The sequence below is a fragment of the Mobula hypostoma genome, chromosome 20, assembly GCF_963921235.1.
Source record: "Mobula hypostoma chromosome 20, sMobHyp1.1, whole genome shotgun sequence".
NCBI classification, from domain to species: Eukaryota; Metazoa; Chordata; class Chondrichthyes; order Myliobatiformes; family Myliobatidae; genus Mobula; species Mobula hypostoma.
In genome coordinates this window covers 25,218,802-25,236,064 of record NC_086116.1, presented here as the reverse complement: position 1 = coordinate 25,236,064, position 17,263 = coordinate 25,218,802, and the positions used below count along the sequence as shown (strand labels likewise).

At 40.1% G+C, this 17,263-nt stretch overlaps 1 protein-coding gene across 3 annotated transcripts in view; it reads right to left on the bottom strand.

The window, feature by feature from the left end:
- Positions 1 to 17,263, bottom strand: part of gramd4a (GRAM domain containing 4a) — a 163,928-nt gene that overhangs the window by 133,807 nt on the left and 12,858 nt on the right. For 2 of the 3 annotated variants that reach the window (XM_063072575.1, XM_063072576.1), the window contains exon 2: positions 501 to 711. In XM_063072575.1, coding sequence (XP_062928645.1) covers positions 501 to 711 — 211 coding nt within the window. Of the gene's footprint in view, positions 1 to 500; positions 712 to 6,192; positions 6,296 to 17,263 lie in introns of those variants that run through there. The other variant, XM_063072577.1, reaches the window with a different exon arrangement.

The window sequence follows — 17,263 nt, the reverse complement described above, 5'->3', positions numbered from 1 at the left end:
TCCAATTCCCACCATCACCTGTAGGGAGTTTGTATGTTCTCCCCACCACAGCGTAGATTTTCTGCAGGTGCTCCAGTTTCCTCCCTCAGCCCAAAGTTGTACCAGTTGGTAGGTTAATTGGCCATTGTAACTTGTCCTGTAATTATGTTTGGGGTTAAATTAGGGGTTGCTAGGCGGTAGGACTCGAAGGACCTGAAGGGCCTACTCCATGCGTATCCCAATAAATAAATACAAAATAAACTCCTTATTATCTATTTAAAAGCTCTCAGTCTTTAAAGTTGCAGGTTTCGGCTCTTAGAATGCATTCAAACATCAATACAATATTGTTTACATAAGTAGACTCTAAATTAATTGGTAAATATCATGTTGGATAGGGATGCTAAGCATTGGAAAATGGGTTAAAAGTATGCTTGCTTTCCAACTTGCTACTGCCTTATCTGCATGTGAATAAATAAGTGAATAAGTAGTCCTTACTCACTTAAAAATAAATTAATACTTACAGAATCCTTTAATTCTTCAGAATCTTTTACAGAACATCGAGCAGGCTTGGCTGGAATTTCATCACCACATTCATTGTCTGATGCATTGGGAGATTCCACAAGATCAAGTATTTCATCCCTCTTCTGTCCTCTGAATCTTATTTTGTCCAATCGTTTTAGCATGTTCAATACGGAGTTCTTTTCCTTCACTTTAACATGATGAATGCTGTTCCTGATAAAGAGGAAAACACAACACACTGACAAAATATTCCCAAGCACTGTTTAATTTCCAGCACATGCTATTCAACAAACAGGCAGTCAGATCTCAAAAGATTCATAGAAGCACATGTGAAGCAGAGAACATTCTGACAGTATTCCAAACTGATGACTAGTCTATAACATGAGAAATCTGTGGTTTATTGTCTATTACAAAACAGGGCATTCATAATTAACACGTCTACCAATGTATAATTCTGAGTTAATTGTAAATTATTTCACAAATTAAGCAGTCAGCTTCTCAGAGAAACTGGATCACATCTGCTCCAATTAGAATTCATCCTTAAAATAAGTGAAAAATCATCACTGGAAATACAACAAGCAACACAACACCAATACACTTTCAATTTGAGAGATAGATGTTTTTAAATTCAAAAAAAAAAATGGCTTAGGCCAAGAACAACAACATTCAGCTTCTCAACAAAATTCACTCAGGTGTAACACCTTAACTGTCCCTGCACAACATCCATTAAGTGGTCTTTCCTGCCCTCCTTGTTCTATTGACAATTATTTAATTTGTTCATATGTTCACATAATTTAAGTTTGATTATTGACACTTGTTGTGACTGTACTGCTAACTGTTGATTGCCCACAGCTGTCTCTGCACTGTTGTCTTATAAATTGTTAGTTGCTATGGTGTTGTCTGTTATGGTATTGTCCTGTGGTTTATTCCTAGCACTAAACCACAATCAATTCTGCTATGTTTCACATACTGGCAACAAAGTAATTCTGATTCAGTTTTATAAAACCATGTGTATACTCACTAAAAAATCATGTGTGCCTAACCTAGCATCATTTACAACAGCTTCTCATTTATACTCCAGTGCAAACTCAACAAGTCATTTTAAAGTATTATTTTACATTCAAGTAAGCCAAATATATATTACTAATCACCATTTACTAAGTTTTCATTTTGATCGAATTAAGAGACTATTGCACAAATCTTTCAGTGTATCACAAGTCATCCCCCCTCTTAAAGTATCCCATTGGCACTGTAGTTGCTTATGACCTTAATTTTTGTGTGTGTTTTAAGGCCAGAATCCACTGGCTAACCATGACTGCCCTTGAGCAGGTGGTGGTAAACATCTTCCTGAACCACCTTTATTTTGTGCTGATAGAATGCTCACTGTGCCATTAGGAGCAGCAAAAATCTGTGAGTTGCTGTGTGATGTGCAGGGAATGCACGGATCCTTCACATACTCCTACCAGCCTTGTCTTTGAGATAGTTTGGAAGGTGCCAATGGTTTATTTAATTTTTACAGTTCATTTTGTTGATGGTAGATACAGGAAACAACCTACACACAAAATGCTGGAGGAACTCAGCAGGTCAAGCAGCATCTATGGAAAGCAGTACAGTCAATGTTTCGGGCTGAGACCAATCCACTGATGGTGACAGTGAGGCTTTGAGATGATAGGGCAAAAAAAAATCTACTTGTTTAAAAAAAACCTTAGTGTTAATCAACCAAGGAAGCAGACTATATTCTCTAATCATGGAAGTAGTGATTGGACTTTGGTGATTCAGGAGATCAGAGACATAAAAGGAAACATAAACCCTGACCTTGTTTGGTAGCCTCCAACCTGATATACACCTTATATTCCGTCTGGGTAGCCTCCAACCTGATGACATGAACATTGACTTCACTAACTTCCATTAATGCCCCACCTCCCCCTCGTACCCCATCCGTTATTGCCCATCCTCTGGGCTTCCCCCCTGCCCCTTTTCTTTCTCCCTAGGCCTCCCATCCCATGATCCTCTCATATCCCTTTTGCCAATCAACTGTCCAGCTCTTGGCTCCATCTCTCCCCCTCCTGTCTTCTCCTATCATTTCGGATCTCCCCCTTCCCCTTTCAAATCTCTTACTAGCTCTTCTTTCAGTTAGTCCTGATGAAGGGTCTCAGCCAGAAACATCGACTGTACCTCTTCCTATAGATGCTGCCTGGCCTGCTGCGTTCACCAGCAACTTTTAAGTGTGTTGCTTGTTTGCTAAATATGACTTGGGTCACTGTCCCTGATGCCACAAAGTCAGCACTTGTCAGTGTGTGAAGAGAAATCACTCTCATTTCTGGAATTAATCCCTTTATTCTGACCAATGATCTGGAGCCTAATGATTTAAACCAGGGGTTGCCATCCTTTTTTATGCCATGGACCCCTACTATTAACCAAGGGGTCCATGGATCCCAGGATGAGAGCCCTTATCTAAACAGATACCCAACTCAGTGCAGGTGCACACATTAATAGCACAATATAGAACAGCTTCCAACACTTTGCTGACAAGAAATAATAAATGAACATGGTAGAAGTTAAGAAATCAGATTTGATCAACTTCCAAACGAACATAACAAACACGAGCCATTTTCTACATTATTGGGTAGATTCCAATGTTGGAGATGCTTGGCCACGTTGAAGCAATTAGTTTTGTATTGTTTAACCATCAATAGCATCTCATACAATGCTGCAGAGTCATCAGATTGACCTCTCATTTTCTGATACATCCGAAGAACTAAAGAACCCAATGAACCATGCCCCTCAAGTCTGCCCCAGCTTTGAACACAGCTGATCTGCCCCAGATTTCATCTCATCTGTACCAGTTCCCCATAGTCCCAAGTTCCCTGATCCAAGTTCAAAAATGTGTCTTCTCCCTCTTCAGATACCCTTGATGTTTTAGCCTCCACAAATATCTCAAGCAGAAAATTCTAGACATTTAAAAGTTCAAAATTCGAAGTAAATTTATTATCAAAGTACATATATATCAACATATACTACCCTGAGCTTAATTTTCTTGTGAGCATTCATAGTAAACACAAAAAAAGTAGAATCAATAAAAAACCACACAAAACAAAGATTCACAAACAACCAATTTGCAAAAGACAACAAAATATGCAAATACGTTTGTACGAAAAAAGAAACAAATAAGAAATAAATATTGAGAAAATGGATTTGTGGAGCTCTTGAAAGTGAGCTTGGGTTGTGGAATCAGATCAATACTAGTGTGAGTAAAGTTATCCCCTCTGGTTCAAGAGCCTAATGGTTGAAGGATAATAACTGTTCCAGAACCTGGTGGTGTGGGACCTGAGGCTCCTGCACCTCCTTCCTAATGGCAGCAACAAGAAGAGAGCATAGCCTGGATGGTGGGGTTCCTTGGTGATGAACGCTTCTTTCCTACAACAGCACTTCTTGTAGGTGTGCTCAATGGCGAGGAGGACTTTCTCCACCATGGTCTGGCTGCATCCTCTATTTTTTTGTAGGTCTTTCCATTCACGGGCATTGATGTTTCCATACCAGGCCATGTTGCAATCAGTCAGTAGGCTCTCCACCACGCATCTACAGAAGTTTGTCAAAGTTTACTGAACATGGAACCATCTTAGACGTTATGGTCCAATAAAAATAATATGTATTTACATAATACTTCTAATACAGAAAAAAATAACCCACAAGAACTTCATTGAACAACAAGACAAGACAGATACCGATCCAAAGAAGATATTAGGAGAGTGGCTCAAAGTTTGGTCAGAGGAAGACTTCAGAGAGGGTCTGTAGGGTGGCATGGTAAAGTCGTTGTTAGCACAACAATTTACAGTACCAGCAACCTGGATTCATTTCCTGCTGCTGTCTGTACGGAGTTTGTACATTCTCCCTGTGGTTGCATGGGTTTCCTCCAGGTGCTCCGGTTTATTCTCCACAGATGTACCAGTTGGTAAGTAAATAGGTCATTGTAAATTCTATGATCAGGCTAGGGTTAAATCATGGGTTGCTGAGTGGCATGGTTCGAAGGGCCGGAAGGGCCTATTCCATACTGTTTCTCAATAAATAAATAAAATAAAAAGAGATTCAATGTATTTACCAGCTCAGGAGATGATCAGAGGCGGACATGTATTACCACATACTTCAACAACATGCACAAAATGCTGAGGCAACTGAGCAAGTCGGGCACCATCCATGGAGAAGACTGAACAGTCAATGCTTCAGGCTATCCTGATAGAGTCTCAGCCCAAAATGTCGACTGTTTTCCCCCCTCCATAAATGCTGCCAGTCTTGTTGAATTCATCCAGCATTTTGTGTGTGTTGCTCAAGATTTCCAGCATCTGCAGAAACACTTGTGCTTATGACAGCTTACTTCAATGTCTGATAAATATGAAGGCAAATGAGTTGTTGGCATCTACTCACTTACTATGTAGGTGAATGCAGAATCCAATTTATGCAAAGATTCCACAAACAGGAATGACATGCAGAACCAGTTAGCTATGTTTTTGGTGACACCGCTGAAGTAAAAAGTGTTGTTTGGTGCTTCTTCTCCTAAAAATGTGCTGCAGTCTGTAAAGTTCACCTGAACAGACAAATGGAACCTTTACTTAGTATGTTATTTGTACAAATTGTCACTGACAATGAAGAACGACCTCCTAATGCATCCTTGCAGTATTAACTTAGATTATATGTTCAAGCTCAAGAATAGTTTCAATGTGGTTCTGACTCAGTGCTATCAACAGAAAAGTGCAGCAGCTTTTTAAACAAGACCACCAGAAATGCAATCACCAAAACACTACAAACGACAAGAATACCAAAAGTCCTGAAAGCAGTCAATAAAATGCAGTATTCTCTTCCAAATATATCATTTAACACAGTGTATCCCAACCATTTTTTTGCCTAACATACCCCTAAAGCACTTTCATACTTGCCATTGCCCCCCCCCACCCCAAAAGCAGCTTCATACTTGCCAACGCTGCCCTGGCACAATAAATTTTCTGATGCCCCCTGAGTGCTAATATGAGAAAAATTATTCTGCTTAAAATTTTTAGTTTTCTTTAAACCTAGCTTACACAGTACCTGTGCACTGTACAGCAGCTTCAATATCAATGTGATCCTCAAGCTTGATGGTTTTTAGCAAGAGTTGAAATATCTGGTTCAAGTTGTGACAGCAAAATCCTTAAGTCCCCAAGCATAACAATGTCTGAGCAGTTTCTGCTTTTTGTGAGTACGTGGTTCACTGCACTGAAGCCTCTTTCAACAAAGTAGGAGGATAGAAATGCAATGAAGAGCAGCTTGGCTCTTCTCCAAAGACCACGAAACTTTGTATGACAGTTTAGCCACATACCACAAACACCGACAGTTTTGAAAAACATTTTTGCTTCTTCATCATTCTGAATTTCAATAATTTCTTCCTGCAAGCTCTCTTCCTTTTCTTTCACTTGCAAAGAAATGGGTTAATTACCGAGATTGGAATTTCCAGATTGCTCAAATCCTTGAATCAATTCTGAAAATCCTTCTTTAGTGACTACAGGTGTAAGCAGTACTGCTGCAAATCACCGTCTGCGAAAGAGTGCCATACTTTCCATGGAGGAAAACTGTGAGAATATTCTTCTCCCAATGTTTTGCTTATTTCCAATTTCCTGATTAAAGTGGACACTGCACTTTTTGCCTGGATTAAAGTAAAATTCTCACCTTGCAGTTTCAAATTTAGAATGTTCATTTTGTCATACAGATCGGCCAGGTATGCCACATCTCCACGTAGAAATTCAATCTTGTTTCCCAAGCTCTTGTTGACTTTGAGCAAAAATCTAACCAGTGTCAAAAAGATTAAAAAAACATTTTAGGCAGCAGCCTTTTGACAGCCAACACACTTCAGTGTGAAGAAGCAAGTATTCAAACTCTTCATCATTATCTTGGCATAACAGGCAAAATATTCTGCTATTTAATGGATAAGCTTTAATTTGGTTGATAGCAGATATTATTAATATTTAATATTGTAATCCAGGGAGCAGGAAGCGCAGAATCAAATATTGCTGTGATGATTGTACGTTCTAGTATCAATTGTTTGGTGACAATAAAGTATAAAGTAAAAGTCATGCTTGATAGAAGTTGCTTACTGAGGTTTTTGGCTGCAAGATGATGATAAATTACACAATGGATTGCAAACAGACTTAGAATTTCTTTTTTCCCCACTCATTGTACATTGATATCTGTTGAAGTTTGTTTTTAAAACTTTTTACAAAAGAGAACCTCTTCATAAATATTTTCATTTTTGATAAACTGTACAAATGTCATTAGTAGTACCTTGTTGTCTTGCGCAATTCACTCATCCAGTTGTATCCCAAATTGTTTATTGTACATCTTTCCCTCCCCCCCCCGCTTTCTGCAAGGATCGCTCCCTACGCGACTACCTTGTCCATTCATCCCCCCCCACCCCCATCCCTTCCCACAGATCTCCTCCTGGCACTTATCTGTGTAAGCGGAACAAGTGCTACACATGCCCTTACACTTCTTCCCTCACCACCATTCAGGGCCCCAGACAGTTCTTCCAGGTGAGGCGACACTTCACCTGTGAGTCGGCTGGGGTGATATACTGCATCTGGTGTTCCCCATGTGGCCTTCTATATATTGGCGAGACCCGACGCAGACTGGGAGATCGTTTTGCTGAACACCTACGCTCTGTCCGCCAGAGAAAGCAGGATCTCCCAGTGGCCACACATTTTAATTCCACATCCCATTCCCATTCTGATATGCCGCCTCTACTGTCAAGATGAAGCCACACTCAGGTTGGAGGAACAACACCTTATATTCCGCCTGGGTAGCCTCCAACCTGATGGCATGAACATTGACTTCTCTAACTTCCGTTAATGCCCCACCTCCCCTTCGTACCCCACCTGTTACTTATTTATTTATTATTTTTTTTCCTCTCTTTCTCCTTTTTCTCCCTCTGTCCCTCTCACTATACTCCTTGGCCATCCTCTGGGCTTCCTCCCTCTCCCTTTCTTTCTCCCTAGGCCTCCCGTCCCATGATTCTCTCATATCCCTTTTGCCAATCAATTTTCCAGCTCTTAGCTCCATCCCTTCCCCCTCCTGTCTTCTCCTATCATTTCGGATCTCCCCCTCCCCCTCCCAGTTTCAAATCTCTTACTATCTCTTCTTTCAGTCAGTCCTGACGAAGGGTCTTGGCCCAAAATATCGACTGTACCTCTTCCTATAGATGCTGCCTGACCTGCTGCGTTCACCAGCAATTCTTGTGTGTGTGTTGCTTGAAATTCCAGCATCTGCAGATTTCCTCGTGTTTCTGTTTATTGTAACTCTGTGTATAGTTGTTACTCAATGTCTTCACTCATTTCAGCAATACGATGAGCTACAGAGTTATTACTCAGAGGAATTGATTTTAAAATACATATCCATTTTGAGAATAGTGGTGAGCACTTCTGATACAGCAGACATTATTAATCTTTCACCAATTGTGTGAGATTTTCCACACTTTGCTATCATTTTGGAAATGCTATAAGAAACAATGAGACCACTATCAAGGTCATTTTTAGCTTTCTTGGCAAATGACTCCAGTGTGCAACACTTTTCAAATGCTTCTTTCATCTTCTGGAACTGAGTAACGCCATAAGTAGCCTTTTCAGGGTGTCTTTTACAGAAGTGTTCCTGCAATCTCGATGGCTTCATGGCTTCATGGCTTCATTAGACAGTACAGTATTACAAATAAGACACGGGGCATCGCTGATCTGAAGAGAATGGAATAAAACCATACTCCAGGTATGTAACATTGTACTGATGCACTTTCTGTCGTTTCTGTTTCTTAGCAGGATTAGAATTCAAGGCTTCACCACCTTCAGACTCAGAGATCGCACTGTACCCATTTAGCCATCATTAACGGGGCTAAATTAAAATAAAAAAATAACACAAACTGGGAGTGCCTATCGAGTGTTGATGACGGCAGCGAGTTAACATGGTCGGAACAATGGTAGCACCACACAAAGGAACGGCAAGGTGAAGATGAAGATGATCATAACAGCGAAAATTACTTTGACAAGGATTCAGAATGGAATCTGAATGTTAGTCGGGACAGAGCTGGTGTTTGGCAGGCTACCTTTATACTATTCCAGTTACTGGAATTCACCAATCACGTAGCGCCTCAACCACTAAAGATGATTTTTAACCACACATATAAAGCCAAGGTTGCTTTGAACATCTCAAGAGGAATCTTCAGGGTCAGCAAGTTCACTGATTGGCTGTATTTCACCACTTGGTTCCAGCCAGCACTGTTTTCCATAGATCTGTCGAGAAAATTGAGAGGGTGTACTTGACTTACCAACTTTAAATTGCAAAAACTTGTTCCATGCCGCAAGTCAAAGGGAACTGTTGGGCAACCTGGTTGCTAATTTACGCTAATTAATAATGTCTGTTTGGTTGGTAAGGTTGGATAAGATTGCTGAGTTTCAGGCGTATTGTGACGACAAGTGGTCACCACCTACAGAGTTATGATTCTTCCTGTGTTCCAGTGCGGCATCCTTCTTTTGGGAAGTGCCTGCTCCACTAACAGTCGGTCAGATCTCGTGCCTCAAGTGAGGGTGCCACTTACTCCCATGCCCCCCCACCCCACTCAAGAACCTTGAACATCCCCCAACAACTTCTATTTCTGTTTGCAAAAGACCAACTGTATGTTTCACAACACTTCTGGGACAATGTTCTGTGGTCAGATAAGAAATGTACATTGCTATGTTGGAAGAAAAAGGGCAATGCACACCAACGACAAAACCTCATCCCAACTATGAAACATGGTGGAACATGGTTTGGGGCTGCTTTGCTGTCTCAGGGCCTGGGCAGCTTGCAATTGTTGAGGGAACAATGGATTCAAAATGGTATCAAGATATTCTACAGGAGAATGTCAGGGTAGCGGTTTGGCACCTGAAGCTTTATAGAAGTTGGATAACGCAACAAGACGATGATCCAAAATACAAGAGTAAATCAACAACAGAATGGTTTAAAAAGAAGAAAATTCGTGTTTTGGAATGGCCGAGTCAAAGTCCTGAGCTTAATTCTATAGAAATATTGTGGAAGGGCCTCAAGCAAGAGATTCATACAAGGAAGCCCACCAATATCCCAGAGTTGAAGCAATTTTGTAAGAAGGAATGGCCTAAAATTCCTCCAAGCCGATGCACAGGACTGATCAACAGTTAACGGAATCATTTGGTTGAAGTTATTGCTGTACAAGGGGATCACACCAGTTAATGAAAGCAAAGGTTCACATACTTTTTCCAACAAATACATGTAATATTAGATCATTTTTCCCAATAAATAAATTAACAAGTATAATTTCTTGTGTTATTTATTTAATTGGGTCCTCTTTATCTAGTTTTAGGACTTATGTGAAGATCTGATTACACTTAAGTCATATTTATGCAGAAATAGAGAAAATTCTACAGGGTTCACAAACTTTAGAACCACTGTAGGTTAACTATCTATTGTGGGTGGCAGGGTCTTTATCAAAGGAGGAATAAGGCGCTCCTTTCCTCCACTAACCTGCAGGTCACCCTTGGGAAAGGTGTAGCACTTGCTTAGTCCTCAAAAGCCATGGGAGAAAGTGGTGGATGGTCGTATGAGCAGCCGGTGCATATCACAAATCCTGGTTATGCAACCACTGACACTAGGCAGACAATCTCTAAAGAGTATTGGTTATGGCTGGGGTCACCCGTCTTGAAAAGATATTGTCCAGAAAAAGGCAATGGCAAACCACTCTTGCAGAAAAATTTGCCAAGAACAATCATTCGACACAGCACATAATGATGACGATGATGATGATGATGATGATGATGATATCTGTTGATTAAAAACATTAACCCCAAGATACAAAATAACAGAATGTCCAAAATTCCTATCTGGCATGCTTAATGCACATTCTAGGCTATCAATTTTTTTTAATCGAGATATGGCACAGAATGGCCCTTCCGACCCTTTGAACCATGCTGCCCAGCAACCCCCTATTTAACCCTCGTCTAATCACAGGACAATTTACAGTGATCACTTAATATACCAACCACCTTCGGACTGTGGGAGGAAACCAGAGCACCTAGAGGATACCCACGTGGTGACTGGGAGACCGTACAAACTCCTTACAAGCAGTGGTGGGTATTGAACCCTGATCGCTGGTACTGTAAAGCATTGTGCTAACAGCTACGCTACCATGATGCCCTAATTTGCAGTTTGTGAAAAAGGTCTAACAAAATACATCATTCAGAGTTCAAATGCTTTAAAAATTGTTATTTTTAACTATTGTTTCCCATTTTTTCCCCATAAAAACCCATAGTCTAAACTTCCTTGCCACCTCACTATGTCCCATTTATTTTAACTACAGAAAATAATCCTTTTGTGCATAACTAACAGAACTGCATTTTGGAAATATAACACAAGTCAGTTGATTATCAGTTTTGAGAAACTGATAAACATTTCAATTGTACAGGAGTGGCATTTCAATCCAACATAAATCCAACTCTCAAAGAAAATAAAAGCAACTTTTTAAGGTAATTAAATGCCACCAATCAGAAGTGCATGGTTGCAGCAGTTATCCTTTAATGCATGATACTCTACAAACTCCGCCACGGATGGTCCCAAGCCTGGTTGTGAAAGGAGGAGGGTTGGGCGTGTGTCTCACAGCACACCCCCCCCCCCGTAAAAAGCTAGTGCTATAGAAATGCCAACAGAAGCTCCAAAGTCCTCATGCTTAGGAGAGGAAGCATCTTTGCCTAGAAGACGTATGAAGTTGTGAGGTGAAAACAGAAACCACAGGACTGACAAAGGACTCCGGCAAACTGCTATTGACGGCCTAAACCCCAGTAGGGGTGGTGGGTTGAAGTAAGTATGATACTCTTCGCACAAAGGGCCAAGACCAAGATTTCCTGGTAAACACAAGTCCCAAATACCGCACAACAATTCCAAATGCCTTCTAATGTTTGACTCATCGTGGAGTCCAGCAGCAGAGCGTAATTATCCTGTAATTCCTCATCAATTGTGCTGGAGAGTTTGCCAACTGATTCTGCTCCACATACATCTTGTACAAGAGCAACAAGCATTACAGAGAGGAATCGATGCACGGAATTGGGAAAGAGTGCTTTTAATGAACTGCATTTAGTTAATATAAGAATTAAGAGCAGGAGGTCAGCTGGCATCTTAAGCCGGCCATTCATCACAATCATGCCTCATCTCCGAGCACCATTCTGTTTTCTGCACTGCCCTTCATTCTCTGAAGTTCCACAAACCGATCAATCTTGGTTTTAAGTAAACTCAATGCCTGATTCCTCCTGATTTGAACATTTTAAAAGAACCACAACCATTCAAGTGAAGAACTTTCTCCTCATAAATGGCCTGTCCTTGTTTGCAATACCTTAAGGTAAAAAAACCCTAAAGGGCAAATGATCATAATATAATTGAAGACACCCTAAAATTTGAGGAGGAGAAGCTAGCGTCAGGTGTATCAGTATTACAGTGGAATAAAGGGAATTACAGAGGCATGAGAGAGGAGCTGGCCAGAATTGATTGGAAAAGAACACTGGCAGGGATAATGGCAGAGCAGCAATGGCTGATATTTCTGGAAGCACAGGATATATACAATCCAAAGAGGAAGAAGTTTTCTATAGGAAAGATGACACAACCATGGCTAACAAGAGAAGTCAAAGCCAATATAAAAGCCAAAAAGAGGGCATAAAACAGAGCAAAATTTAGTGGGAAGTTAGAGGATTGGGAAGCTTTTAAAAACCAACAGAAAGGTAACTAAAAAAAATCACTAAGGTAAAGATGGAATACGGAAGTAAGCTAACCAATAACATTAAAGAGAAAACCAAAAGTTTCTTCATTTACATAAAACTGCAAAGGACACGTGAGAGTAGATATCGGACCACAAGAAAATGATGCTGGAGAGGTAGCAATGGGGGAACCATGAAACAGCAGACGAACTGAATAACTATTGTGCATCAATCTTCACTGTGGAAGACACTAGCTGTATGCTGGAAGTTCCAGGTGTCAGAAGTCACGACGTGTGCTAAGTTACCATTAATTTAGAATATTTCTTGGGAAACTTAAATATCTGAAGGTAGATATTTGGACCAGATGGTGTACACCCCAGAGTTCTGAAAGAGGTGGCTGAAGAGATTGTGGAGTCATTAGTAATGATCTTTAGGTAATCATTAGATTCTAGAATGGTTCCAGAAGACTGGAAAATTACAAATGCTCCACTCTTCAAGAAAGGAGAGAGGCAGAAAAAATAAGGAATCTACAGTCCAGGTAGTCTGATCTCAGTGGTTGGGAAGCTGTTGGAGTCGATTATTAAGGATGAGGTCTCAGGGTACTTGAAGGTACATGATAAAATAGGCCGTAGTCAGCATGGTTTCCTTAAGGGAAAATCTTGTCTGACAAATCTGTTGGAATTCTTTGAAGAAATAACAAGCAGGATAGACAAAGGACAATCAGTTGACATTATGTACTTGGATTTTCAGAAGGCCTTTGACAAGGTGCCACGCATTAAGCTGCTTAACAAGTTACAAGCCCATAGTATCACAGGAGAGATTCTAGCATGGACAAACCAGTGGCTGATTGGCAGGAGGGAAGGAGTAGGAATAAAGGGAGCCTTTTCTGACTGACTGCTGGTGACCAGTGGTTCCATATGGGTCTGTGTTAGGACCGATTCTTTATATGTTATATGTCAATGATTTGCAGAATGGAATTGATGGCTTTGTTGCAAAGTTTGCAAATGATATGAAGCTAGTTGGAGGGGCATGTAGTTTTGAGGAAGTAGAGAGGCTACAGAGGACTTAGACAGATTAGGAGAATGGGCAAAGAAGTGGCAGATGGAATACAGTGTTGGGAACCATATAGTCATGCACTTTGGTCGAAGAAGTGAAAGGGTTTGCTCTGTTATATGCCCTCTCTTTGGAGAAAAAAATTTAACAAATTGAGGTGCAAAGGGATTTGGGAGTCCTTGGGCAAGATTCCCTAAAGGTTAATTTGCAAATGCAATGTCAGCATTCATTTCAAGAGGACTAGAATAGAAAAGCAAGGATGTAATGCTGAAACTTTATAAAGCACTGGTGAGGCCTCACTTGAGAGAGTTGAGAGCATGTTTGGGCCCCTTACCTTAGAAAGCATGTGCTGAAACTGGAGACAGTTCAAAGGAGGTCCACGATAATGATTCCAGGATTGAATGGCTTGTCATACGAACAGCGGCTGATGGCTCTCTGCCTGTATCAACTGGAATTCAGAAGAATGTGGGGTAACCTCATTGAAATCCATCGAATGATAAAAGGCCTTGATAGAGCGGATGTGGAGAGGATGTTTCCTAAGGTGGGGGAGTCTAAGACCAGAAGACACAGCCTCAGAATAGAGGGGTGTCCTTTTAGAATGGAGATGAGGAGGAATTTCTTTAGCCAAAGGGTGGTGAATCTGTGTAATACCTTGCCGCAGACAGCTCTAGAGGCCAAATATTTATGTATATTCAAGGCAGAGATTGATTGATTCTTGATTGGTCAGGGCGTGAAGGGATATGGAGAGAAGGCAGGAGATTGGGGCTGAGTGGAAAATTGGATCAGCCATGATGAAATGGCAGAGCAGACTCTATGAACCAAAGGCCTAATTCTGCTCCTGTATCGTATGGTCTGATGGTCTAATACTGAGACATCATGCCCACTCCTCCACCTAAATCTGATAAATCATCAAGAGGAAAAGTCCTTGCAGCAGCTAACCTGGAGACATCTTTAAAAATTCAATAAGTTTCATAAACACCATATCTAATTTCCCTCAGCTGTCTTTGAGAATATTCACCTCCCCTCCAACCTCCATCCCAGGAACCAATCTGGTGAATTTTATTGCTCTTCTTGCAGAACAAAGTCTTCAATAAGATCAGCACTAAAACTACAATAGGTGCAGTGTCATAATAGCCCTGTATAACTGTTCTTGAAATAAAGGCCATCATACAATTTGCCTTCCCAATTGCCTTCTATATCTGCATGTCCGTTTTGTGCACAAGGACAGCCAAGTCACTTTCAATATCAACGTTTCCCCGTAGCGGTTTTTGAAAACCAACCAAAACCGCTGAGAGACCGAGTACAGAAATTAACACTGTATGACGCGCTTCCAAATAACTGAGCTCCAAAACAAAAAAGAACGTTGAATCCTTTATTGTGAAATCAGCAAAAATGATCAATCTTATAGCAGTTTTAGAAATTAACTAAACTAAATTAACAATATAGCAGCGTAAGAGTAATTGGGGATCAAATTAGTGGTTAATAAAAAAAAATTATTCTCTGGCTGCCTGCCTTTCAATGAAGCTAAACTAACGAGCACAAGGCATGAATATGTAACTAGACACATTTACTTCTACCACACTCCGACCCACATGGCAAATTGCTCATAATAAACACAGCACCAAGTACAATACAGACAGACAGAAAATAGATACATGGCTCTTACATCACCAATCGGTGACAATTTAAAAAAACACATTTTTTTATTTTCGGTATTTAAAAATCAATCACAAAAATCAACAGAACAATTGCTTTTTGAATATTGGTGAAATATTCTATCTTTTACATTGTAGAACTGGCTGAACAACAGACTTTTTAAAAACACAATGTGAAAGATGCACTTTCAGCTACTTTGTGCACTGGGTTTGTCCAACCTCCTCTGTCCCACCCCATTATGTTGAAGGATTTCAAAGTGTCAGCCTTTGACACCACAGTTACAAGTTGGCACATTGCTAATTGGCTTAAATTTTATTATAAAGAAATAACTACTGGAAGAGCACAGCAGATTAAAATAGAATTTAATAAAGTGAAATATTTACTCAAGAGGAAATTAATTTAAAGATAACATCGTGGAACAAGCCCTTCTGGCCCACTGAGCCGCACCACCAGCAACCCACCTATTCAACCCTGGCATAATCACAGGACAACTCAAAATGACTAATTAACCTACTCACTGGCAAGTGTTTGAAATGTGGGAGGGAACCAGAGGAAACCCACATGTTCACGGGGAGGACAGATAAGCATACAGCACCGGAAAAGAACTCCAAACTCCAATGTGCCAGGCCGTAATAACCAGCCATGTAAAATTAGACTTCACAGGGTAATGTAGGTTACCCACTGATTGTAGCTCAACACACCATTGAAAATCAAATTACCGCTCACTTAACAAATCACAACATATTCCATATTTTTCTTCAAAGCAGTTTGTGTAAACATTTTAAGTTATCATTAGCCTGCTGCTAACTTAACTGGAAAGGCTGCAAGAGTTGAGAAATCCTGACAGGAAGCTCTGGATTTCTGCATTGATCAGCGTTTATTTCTATCACCATTGTTATTCTTACTACAAGATTCAAGTTTTTACTCCTGTTCCTCACATTTCAATGTTAGATCCAAATGTTTTAAAATTACAAGAAGTAACAAAATGTTGTACATGGAGGAAATGTGCAATATTTGATCTATTCAGTTTCAGGTATATACATTCCTAATGGGACTTTGCTGTTCAGATGTATGAGTAAAATGGTTTTAATTATTAATTAAGGAAGTAATTTCAATGTTTATCAAGTTCAATGTTCAAGGTTGGTGGAAGAACTACAAATTTAGTTGCACAACACGAGGGGTTGTGCAAGTCACGCAAAATTCAATTACAGATCTGCCATCAGTATTAAATCAGGTGTTTAACACATTTATATGACATTATATTTACAGAGATTTACTTGAATTTTCAATATCTACACAATTAACTATACTAAAAATAATCAAGTACTTTATCAAAAATGCAATGTTCCACAAAATTGTCAAAGGAGACACTAAAATTATATAAATCATCCTTCCTAAGAAAAACGATGATATTTAAACAAATTAATATAGTGTCAGCATACATTGCTGGCGTTCAGGGCAGCAATGAAGGTCCTCCATCTCTGGTGGTGCTCAACGTTTCCTTCATCGTGTCAGTAGCTTCCTCTCGGTTTTCACTGTCAGTCATGCAAGTCCCAAGTGGAGACTCAGGAATACCATCACACTCAAATGTAGGATTCTTCATTTCTGTTTCTGTGACAATTTTGTTTGACCAGTCAGGGTTGTTAGCCTTGAGCTAAACCCCTGAACCTGGAGGACCAGTGGGCTACTCTTAGTCTGTCCTCTACCCTTTGACCTGTTTGGCATGGGTGACCCTACCAAGAGCCAAAGCATAAAGCCCTGACTTCAGCTAGTATAGCTCTCTAGGTCATTGAAGTACAAACCTCCAAATCACAACAAGGTTGTAATCCTCTTGGAGGAGTGTCATGGTTTAGTGCTCAATAAATCATGATCTTGAAGTGAACTAATTGTCTTAATACTAACCCAGTATTTTCTATTGTTATAAGGTACGTGGTCTTCAAGCAAAAAGGTTTAACTTTATTAAAATCTCCTATTGGCAGAAGGTGGTTTTCAAATGCTGATTCAAAGCAATTCAAGTATTAATAAAACAGTACAGCAACTACAGTACATATCCCTGACCTAAACAGAATGCACATGATATGAAAAGAAATACAGGAGTTGAGTTTAACAATTCACAGATCTCGCCAGCTCACTGTCACTCATGTTATGCAAACACACAGACTAGGCTGTAAAACAACAGGAGTAGAGTGAAGACAAGGAATCCTTCTTCAATATTCTTTCAAATCAAAGAAGCCAAGGTCAAGCTATTACCTACAATGCTGTTAAACCTTTTAAAGTGCTTTGGAATTCCTGGGAAT